Below are 11021 nucleotides of genomic sequence, written 5' to 3'. Positions count from 1 at the left end.
TGAGTGATATTTATGAACTTTTTAGAAGCCGGATCTCACTTAAATGTATGTAAACTATGTCCGGATCCATCATCCGACCCATCGTTGGTTAGATAATCAAAAGACCTTTCCAATGAGTCCAAAACATTGAAGATCTGGCAACCCTGTCTCAAGTTATGACTACTTAAGTGATATTTATGAACTTTTTTGATGCCGGATCTCACTTAAATGCATGTAAACTATGTCCGTATCCATCATACGACCCATCGTTGGTTAGGTAATCGAAAGACCTTTCCAATGCGTCCAAAACATTAAAGATCTGGCAACCCTGTCTCAAGTTATGACCACTTAAGTGATATTTATGAACTTTTTAGAAGCCGGATCTCACTTAAATGTATGTAAACTATGTCCGGATCCATCATCCGACCCATCGTTGGTTAGATAATCAAAAGACCTTTCCAATGAGTCCAAAACATTGAAGATCTGGCAACCCTGTCTCAAGTTATGACTACTTAAGTGATATTTATGAACTTTTTAGAAGCCGGATCTCACTTAAATGTATGTAAACTATGTCCGGATCCATCATCCGACCCATCGTTGGTTAGATAATCAAAAGACCTTTCCAATGAGTCCAAAACATTGAAGATCTGGCAACCCTGTCTCAAGTTATGACTACTTAAGTGATATTTATGAACTTTGTAGAAGCCGGATCTCACTTAAATGTATGTAAACTATGTCCGGATCCATCATCCGACCCATCGTTGGTTAGATAATCAAAAGACCTTTCCAATGAGTCCAAAACATTGAAGATCTGGCAACCCTGTCTCAAGTTATGACCACTTAAGTGATATTTATGTACTTTTTTGATGCCGGATCTCACTTAAATGCATGTAAACTATGTCCGTATCCATCATACGACCCATCGTTGGTTAGGTAATCGAAAGACTTTTCCAATGCGTCCAAAACATTAAAGATCTGGCAACCCTGTCTCAAGTTATGACCACTTAAGTGATATTTATGATTTTTTTTAAAGCCGGATCTCACTTAAATGTATGTAAACTATGTCCGGATCCATGATCCGACCCATCGTTGGTTAGATAATCAAAAGACCTTTCCAATGAGTCCAAAACATTGAAGATCTGGCAACCCTGTCTCAAGTTATGACTACTTAAGTGATATTTATGAACTTTTTAGAAGCCGGATCTCACTTAAATGTATGTAAACTATGTCCGGATCCATCATCCGACCCATCGTTGGTTAGATATTCAAAAGACCTTTCCAATGAGTCCAAAACATTGAAGATCTGGCAACCCTGTCTCAAGTTATGACCACTTAAGTGATATTTATGTACTTTTTTGATGCCAGATCTCACTTAAATGCATGTAAACTATGTCCGTATCCATCATACGACCCATCGTTGGTTAGGTAATCGAAAGACCTTTCCAATGCGTCCAAAACATTAAAGATCTGGCAACCCTGTCTCAAGTTATGACCACTTAAGTGGTATTTATGAACTTTTTCGAAGCCGGATCTCACCTAAATGTATGTAAACTATGTCCGGATCCGTCATCCGACCCATCGTTGGTTAGATAATCAAAAGACCTTTCCAATGAGTCCAAAACATTGAAGATCTGGCAACCCTGTCTCAAGTTATGACCACTTAAGTGATATTTATGAACTTTTTTGATGCCGGAACTCACTTAAATGCATGTAAACTATGTCCGGATCCATAATCCGACCCATCGTTGGTTAGATAATCAAAAGACCTTTCGAATGTTTCCAAAACATTGAAGATCTGGCAACCCTGTCTCAAGTTATGACCACTTAAGTGATATTTATGAACTTTTTTGATGCCGGAACTCACTTAAATGCATGTAAACTATGTCCGGATCCATCATCCGACCCATCGTTAGTTAGGTTATGAGTCTTTCCCATGAGTCCAAAACATTGAAGATCTGGCAACGCTCAGTGTCAAGTTATGACCGCTTAAGTGATATTTGTGTATTTTTTTATTGAGAAATAGATGGAATTTGTGTCCAAACCCATCATATCACCAAATATTGGTAAAAAGTGAGGAAGGCACCAATCACTTAGGTGGATTAAGTTAGTTTTTCTGATCAATTTGGTTTCTTCAGCAAAGTTCTAGGTATTGTTGAGGACTATTGAGAAAAAAATAGGTACGCGGAAAAAAATGCAGATTTTTTAATCAACTTTTTTTTACAAACACTCTTTTTCCCAAAATATGTATTTTTCCATTTTCGAGATTTTTTACATGTTTTAGGGGACAAAATCCCGCAACTTTTGAGCCATAGAGAAATGTTAAATTGAATTTGCAATCGAAAAGTACTTTACAGATTTTTTAATAAAGGGCTCTGTTTTCAAGATATAGCCATCGACAGTTTAATTTTAGTGAAATATTTGCAGTTTAAGATTTTTTTTAAATAGTGACCATGAGTGACGTTTCTTAAAAATATTTTGTTAACGTTCAGTAAATTTGCTATAATTTTTTTTCAAGTGACATTCAAGATTGGACCTCTGGTTGCTGAGATACAGCCACTTTAAGAAAAAGAAACAGGAAAATTGAAGTTTTCTAAGTTTCACCCAAACAGCCAACCATTTTCTAATGTAGATATCTCGGGAACTAATGGTCCGATATTCAATGTTAAAACATGAAACATTCGTGAAATTTTCCGATCTTTTTAAAAAAATGAATCATTTTCTCGACAAATTGCACTACCTTTAAGTTATAACCTTTTACGTGTGCCTTTTTCACCTGTCATGAATGTACCCAGTCAGGATTCTGGCAAAGTTCTTACAGAGTAGTAAATTCTAGCAGGATTTTGCAGGAATGTTTGAACAATTCTTGCAGGATTCTGTCAGAATCAATTGAATTCTTTTTAACTGGGTTCTTGACTACCACTTAAAATAATTCAAAACCTTTGTAGATTGAACTAACGGTTGCTGAATAACAGCCCTTGAGTGAAATGCAGCAAGAAAAACAAGGTTATCTGAGGTTCAACAAAATAGTGTCCAATGTCCAGATGAAGCAACTATTGGATTGATTTTCAATGTATAACAAAAATGAAGAAATGAAAAATTTTAGCATTTTTTAACATTCAAATTAAAAATTCTTTTCAAACTTTGTAATCAACACCATAACAATTTCGTTTTCTATTCCTGAATTCTTTTTTGAAATTAGGGTAGGTTTTTTATTCCCTGATTTTTCGGGCCAAGTTTTTTGTTTTTGAAATTATTAAAATGTAATTATTTTTTTCATTCTTTGAAACAAAAGCAGTTCTAAGAACCTTAATTTTCATATTTTTAGAGCAGGATTATAGCCTTATGAAGGTTTACGAAGGCATAACGATTTTTTATTTCTAGAAAACAAATACATATTTTCATCAATTGTTCCAATAAACTTGTTGAAAATCGGCCATAGTCATGCACACGGGGTTGGTGAGTCGTCACCAACATTTTGAGCCGATTTGGTCAAAGCAGTGAAGAGATATCGTGGTCCATGTCATTTGTAACTGCAAACTTCAAAAATAGCTTTATCTGGGCAATGATACAACCAAATGTCTTCAAATTTCTGTTGGTAATAGTGGAAATGTATATTTGTATGCTCTGAAAAAAGATTTTAAAAGAGTGTGTGCTCAAACCAAAACTTGAAATTTTCGCTGATTTACATATATGTAAACTAGGGTGGTCCAAATCTGGACATTCTTGAGGCTACACCCTAAAATCAAAGATTGACCCATCACTAGGATAAATTCCAAATTTAAGCTCATTCTTACACTCCACTCGCTTAAAGTTTGTATGGGAAAAAATCATTAACATGTATGGAGAAAAGCAACTGTTTTTTTTTCTTTTTTACCGGTGGAGGGCCCTATATTTTTCCGATGCTTACCATTTCTTAGATGTAGAACCTTCATTAAATTTAGAGCAACTGAAGAGACCATATTTTAGGGATTTTTTGTAAAAAAGTTATTAGCTTCCGAAAATGTCCATTTTTGAGTTGCGTCCCATGGTCAGAATGAGCTCAAATTTGGAATTTAGCCTAGTGATGGGTCAATCTTTGATTTCAGGGGGTAGCCCCAAGAAAGCCCGGATTTGGACCACCCTAATGTAAACCTTTAAATATACTTTTATGGTATATATACTATAGTATACCACAAACCATTTACTTTTACGACCCCAGGCTATTTTTAAATCGATTGAAAAATTATACAGTTAATGAATGCAACGCAGTAGAATGACCGATTCAAATTTGGCCAATTCAGAACTTAAAACAGCTTTCTAATGAAATCGAACAGCTAAACAAACTTAATTCAAAAAAATACTAATGAATTTTCAAATTTATTAGTCTCCATCCATAAAGTACGTCACGCTAAAATCAGCCAAAATTTACATTCAAAATTATACGAAAATACATTTCTTTACATCACTCGAACAATTCAACAGGTATAGATCAAGGTGGTTCTGCGAGCTTCCAATGAAGGAAAAAATACGGAATTCCCTGTGCTTTTATGATTATTCTTATTTGATATTTATTTTTTATTTTTTTTTTTTTGAGAAATTTCTCACTTCTATAAAAAATATAAATAAATCAGTGGAATTTTTTGTCTTGTTGTTTAAATCAATTTTCAAGATGATTTTTCCTATAAATTTTCTTTTTCTTTTACAGCCTCTTCCGTTTGGCCCTTCCCCACCTCTCTCCTCCCCCCCTTGATCACACCTCGCGCGGCAAAATGTCCTCCTTCGTCCGGTGCCCGTGGAAACTGACCCTGGTAGTGTTCCTGATGGTCGCCAGCTGCTGCAGCCAGGTCAACGACAACAGCCTGAATCCCCTAGCGGCGTCCGAATCTTCTCACAAACCGGTAAGTTCTATGGTGTGTGCTGGTTTTGAGTGATTTTTTTGGATTTTGGAACTGAAATTTTGTTGAGTAGTTTTAATCTAGATTTTCAGCTCCCAAATCCTTCTCTGGACCGAAGGATTTCCTTTTTTGGTTTTGTAGTTAGCAAAAAATACTGACAGGTGTGTGTTTTTGTGTGTGTTTTCTTTTCTCTTTTTTTTCTCTCTCGTGTGCAACTACTTTTTGGCTCAGCTTATTCGACACACACGTGCGCTTGGCTTCTTCCAGAAGATCGCCACCATGGGCCGCCTGTTCTACCAGCAGTACAACGACACCACGTGGACGCTGAAGAACGTGTACGACATCCTGAGCAACGAGTTCACCGACACGTTCACCACCACCACGCCAAATGTAAATAGCTGATGCTGATGGAGGGGGAGGAGTGGAGGGGGAAATAGGGGGCGATTGGTAGAAGGATTTTTTAAAGAAAATCTCTAATCGATTTTAAAACTGATGTAATTTCAAGCTTCATTTACAGAGTATGTAAGCTAAAATAACTACAATTTGTTAAAAATTTATAATATTTATTCTTCTGTGAATGGGTTGCAATAACCTAAGTATTTAGGATGAATACTGCAGGTCTGTTTTCATGGTTGTAAGAAATCTTTAATTTTCAAATTTTCAACTAATAATTGAACAAAATTATAATGTAGAAACTTTCTTGCTTAAATCAATTTAGGCTTAAGCAATATTCAATTTAGGCCTTAGCAATAGTTTTTTTATGTTTATGTCCCTCGACTCTGACAAAAAAAATTAAAAAAGTTAAAAATTGAAATTACAGGCCACGGTTTCAACATTTGAATGAAAAAAGTGTTTTTAAATGCAGGATAGTTCAGTTGCAAAATAGTCCAGTTGTTTTGCAATTAAAAGTTTCCAAAACTTCTAAGTATTAAAGATAAGATATTTTTTGTTCATTTTGAGTGATTAGCCCTTACGATATTTGAGATTATATTTTATAATTTGATTTTTTTTTAAATTATGTTTTGTATTGATTTTTTTTAAATAAGAATTTGTTTGGTTTTTTAATTGTGGTTTGTGGTTTGGTTGAGCGTTTTAGCAGAATGCATTACTGTGAATACAAAGAGACGAGTTGTTCCTTTTAATTTCGCTATATGTTTTTAATATCTTGACAGATACGTATTTCGTCTACTACTTGCAGACTTCATCAGTGTTCTGTTCTCGACGTTTTTAAATTCGTATTTTTTTTTTACATTCTTGATAGATATCTTTTGCGCAAAACTATGCAAATGTTTTCAAATCCTGATATTTTTTTTTTGTTTTTAGCTATATTTTTTTCATTGCCAAAACTTAAAAAGTAATCAACACCAGTTAAGCTAAAACTGAAAAATTGATGTGATCTGAAAAACATTTTTTTTTTCTTGAACAAATAATGTTGGTCTTAATTGTGAAATTTTACAGCAGTTTTCCAATTTCAAAACTCTAGTATTTTGAAAAAGAGTAAGCAAATTTCAATGCACGAAGTTGATTATAAAAGGGGAAATCAAGCTGAAAATATTGCAAAGGCCATTTTTTAACTCGAGAATGTAAAAAAATCTAAAGAATGGTATATGTTTTAATGTTAATATAATTCCAATTTCAAAGAAGCTCAAAATATGACCATAATTTTTTCACAATTTGACTGTTTGTGATTTACAGCCACATTAACATGAAAATAACATATAGTTGGACATTTTTTTAGTCTGGATGGTATGACTTAAACTTCATTATACAACGGTCCAAACTTTAACGTGTTTTTATTTTGAGAAGCTCTTCTAGAACTCCTTTAACTTTCTGCCACTTGCGCGCCCCTCTTTGACGAAAAAATAAATTTAGCATTAAGTATGAATTTTCAAAAACACTTCAGTAGAAATATCCATACAATTGACTTTGGCGCCCCTAAACATTTTTTATTGTATTTTAGACCAAATTATCTAGTTATTTGTATTTGTATTTTTTAATTAAGCGCCCTTTCTGTTTCAAATATTTAATGAGGATGGTATAGCAAATTTTGTACAACCATCGATTTCGGCGCCCCCCAAGGACTGGCGCCCTTGGCGGTCGCCAACCACGCCAACTCCTAGGTACGGCGCTGATCATTTATCAATAAAATGATGCCGGAATGATTTAAAAAAATAAAATATCTGAAAATCAAGGATTATAATCGATAATCTTATTGCCGATAATGGACGATAATGCATTTTAAAATCTTTCTAAAATTGATCTATTCAACCTTATAATGTTGAATTTTCAATGCTAAGAATATAATTTCTTTGTATTGCAGTAAGTTTCAAAGTATGAATATGTCTTCAAAGTTGTTCACAAAATACCGTAATTTTTCGAAAATACTCAAATTTTCATAATTTGACGTATGGGTTTCAAACGAAGCGAAAATTTGTATGCTTTTTCAATTTATTATAGTTGTTTGTTTGGAAAATATCAAAATTTTCACAAAATACCGTACTTTTTTAAATACTCAAAATTTCAAAATTTGCATCACACGAAAGCGAAATTTTGTGTGCTTTTTTCACTTTTTTGGAACATACAAAATTTTTCAGAAATTCCCGTATTTTTTCGAAAATACTCATTTTTTATAGAAAAAATGTGGTAATTTGTGAAAATTTTAGTATTTTCAAATAAAAACTCTAAGAAAGTGAAAAAGCATACAAAATTCGTTTCGTTTGATACTTATATTGAAAAATTACGTTTAGTTCTTTCGAAAAATACGGTATTTTGTGAACAGTTTTGAGTACATATTTTACTTTGAGTTTCAAAACATATATTCTTAGTGAAAGCCGTGAACATGATATGGTTGAACTAATCGATTTTAGAAAGGTTTAAAAAATGGGTAATCATTCATTATCGGCAATTAAATTACCCCCGATCAAATTATCGAAATAAAGATAACGATAGAGTGGTAAAATACTAATAACTGCAAGTTTATATATTATCTTTTTTTTTGTTCTCTAAAACATAAAACAAACGATCAATTTCAATAAACTTATAGAAATTCCGGTGGCCTATCTGATTAAAATATGTGTTTGTTTGTTTTACAATCAATACTTAAGAAAATGGCTTGGAATGGAAATTTTACATAGAAACCCAAAATATGACCAAAAATCGATATTTTGACACTTTGGTTCAATTTTGAGATTCAACGGCAATGTTACATGAAAAAACATAAAGAAGGAAAATTTTTAAACTTTCTTGGGGTGGTCCTATACACATTTCCCTTAGAAATTATACATTAAAAAAACACACATTAAAATGGTTGTAATATTTGAACCTAAAGCCCAAAACGACTCGTTACAAAAAAAAAATTGTTTCATAGAGCTCGAAAAGTCCACCCAACATCACTTTTCTCTAAAACTAAAGTTGATGATTTTTGAATGATTTTTGAAGGTTTACTCAAAAATGAATGATTTTTGAAGGTTTGCTCAAAAATGAATGATTTTTTGCTCAGACAAATTTCCTAAATTTGATCGTAAAAGGCGTAGATTGTTGGTGTCTTTGACAAAGTAGCTTGGATTGGCAAACGCAAAAAAATTCTAGAAGCCAAATAAATTCCCAACAATATTCCTGAAAAGTTAGATTTTTCGAAATCACCCTTATCCTGAACCACCCTAATTTTGCAACCAAAAGTTGCACTTTCCTATTTGCAACAACTCTTCTGAAGACTGCTACAAAACATCACATTTTTTCGGAAAATAAATTTTCCACTTAATTTTGCGATTTGGACCACTGTGCAGTGGTAAATATTGTGACCTTTATTTAAATTTTCCAGAAATCTATTTCCGTGTTGATTTTTAGAAAATGTTGGCATTCAGACCATTTTTTTCAAAATATCGGCAAACCAAATGATGATTGTCTTTGTGTGTGGCTCGTCTTCAAATTATATTTTAAACTTTATAAGCATCAAAGTCTTTTAAAAATAGCATTAATTTTTCTTTAAATCATTTTTATTAAATCAATTGAGATAAAATGAACTAACCATATTTCATGTTTATCTCTGATTACATTTTTTATGTTCAATATAGCGAAAAACAAGATGCAAAAAAATATCAAATAATTAAATAAACTTCGTCTAAAAAACATAACCAAAAGACAATACATTTTTTTCCTGAATTTTCACCAATCGCCCCCAAAACCCTCAACTCTCCCACATGATCCAGAGACCCAGTTCCAACACAAGACGCTCCACACCGCTACAAGCAAGCTTAACCGAGTGTCATACTATACCAAACCTAAAACTAGACCAAAGATTTGTATGTGTGTGTGCTCTCTTCCCCTCTCCCCATCACCCAATTCTAGCCCCTGCTGCCAACCACAACGGCCGATCCGTCCACAAGCACCACGGCCAAGTACCGCATCTCCAGGGCCGAGCTGGGCGTAATCCTGAACCGGAACTACCGAGGACTGCAGAAGCTTTTCCGCACCGAGTGGAATGACGCCTGGAATGTAGGCCACTTCAAATTCATTTTGATTTTATATTCTGACAATTTGTACAATTTCAGCAAACCAAATACAACGTCGACTTCTACAAGCAGGAGCTGAAGAACTCCGCCTTCCCGAAGATCACCAGGAATACGACGACGACCACGGTCAAGCCCTGAGACTCCGCGAAAGGTTCCGCGTTATTTGAGGTTATGTGTTCCACAGTTTACCTTCTTTTGTTTGTAGCGAAAAAAAAAAAAATCTGGATGAGACTATAAGTACCTAAGTTGAGGGGATTTCTCTGTGATAGCAACGAAACTTACTTATTTTGTGCTTTTTTGTGTAACACGTTAAGGTTTTAGGAGTTAGAGAAGACACTTTTGCTCAGTTTAATAACCATCCTTGTACAGATTCGGTAAGGTTTAGCAAGACTTTGAACGGTGAACTCTTTTGCCACGATTGATGGAACTAACGGATACAGTGCGCACTGTTAGTCCCCTCAACGAGTTCACCAATTAGTGTTAGTCAATGTCGAATAATCTTAGCTGTGCAAAGACTTTCGAAAAGTGCCAATAAAAACAACTTGATTTACTGCATTTCCGTTTCAATTGTTCAATCAAAGATCACCTTCAGACGACAATCTCATTACTCACGCCACCTCTAATAAATTGACCACATCCGATCTGTCATAAATGCGCTACCTTTATTATTACCACCGCGCGATTGGTCGTTGACTGTCAATGTCGTGACGTGAGCCACCTTCTGCTGATGATCGACCTTGACAGAGAGGCTTGATGGTTGCGTCAGGTGGTGCCGACGCCCGACAGCCTCAGCCTCATACTAATTTGAAGAGCAAAGACAACACCACCAACGAAAATAGTAACAAGAGATGAATCGCGGCGAAGATTGGAAGAGACAAAAAAATACATCAAAATATGCAGCCTGCTGTGACGGGGTTTTGACGTGTGGCTATTGTTAGTGGGAAGGCAGTAATAACCCTCAGCGGGAAAAAGTTATTTTAGATTGAAATTTACCCTTTTCATAAGAGGTAACAAAAATGCAGACATTTTGTGCTAAACATTTCATAAGGGCACAAAACCAAAAACCGCGATTCGAGAAAATCGCATGCAAAAAGTGTACAACTTGCTTCGATTCCTATTTAAAAAAGAAGCTTGACTGATGGTATTTCTACTGATGATACGATAAAACACATCATAATCCTCAACTCTGCTTTTTAATTTATGTTAACTTTCCAACATTCCACTTTTGTTTATAATGGGCCCTTTCTAAATGCAATTTAGAAGAGAACCGAAAGGGCACTAAAGCACTGTCACTGGATTGTTGTTTTGAATGATGTTTATAGGCCCTTTTGTTTAGTTAGAAATAATGAGGAATTCAGAGGAAATTTTGATAATTGGCGTAGTTTTGTGATTGCATAGTGTGGATATGGTATGTGAAACATAAAAATTCTTCAAAAGTGTACTGAACAGCGCGAGACCGTTTTAAATATTGTATTTTGACGAAGTTTTTTTTCGTTTTTTATGCAGAAATCCTTGGTGGAAAGTAAACCAAACTTTGTTTTGAAGTGAATTAGTGTTAAGAATGTATGCAAAGTTAACTTTATAACACAAAAAGTTCCTCAACTACGAAAAACTCACAAAAAATAAAAAAGCACATTTGAACTTTTTTTTTAGCTTG

The 11021-nt window shown here is 34.3% G+C and overlaps 1 protein-coding gene across 3 annotated transcripts in view; it reads left to right on the top strand.

Moving 5' to 3' along the window:
• The window catches only part of LOC6054604, a 54653-nt gene extending 44734 nt beyond the window's left edge, over nt 1-9919 (top strand). For all 3 annotated transcript variants that reach the window (XM_038248533.1, XM_038248532.1, XM_038248534.1), the window contains exons 2-5: nt 4664-4856; nt 5085-5243; nt 9201-9347; nt 9404-9919. In XM_038248533.1, the coding sequence (XP_038104461.1) occupies nt 4728-4856; nt 5085-5243; nt 9201-9347; nt 9404-9502 (534 nt within the window). In that variant the 5' untranslated portion in view covers nt 4664-4727 and the 3' untranslated portion in view covers nt 9503-9919. The remainder of the gene's footprint in view (nt 1-4663; nt 4857-5084; nt 5244-9200; nt 9348-9403) is intronic.
• Nucleotides 9920-11021: the final 1102 nt, after the last annotated feature.

The sequence above is a fragment of the Culex quinquefasciatus genome, chromosome 1 (genome assembly GCF_015732765.1).
Source record: "Culex quinquefasciatus strain JHB chromosome 1, VPISU_Cqui_1.0_pri_paternal, whole genome shotgun sequence".
Classification (NCBI taxonomy): Eukaryota; Metazoa; Arthropoda; class Insecta; order Diptera; family Culicidae; genus Culex; species Culex quinquefasciatus.
This window is presented reverse-complemented; position numbering and strand designations above follow the sequence as displayed.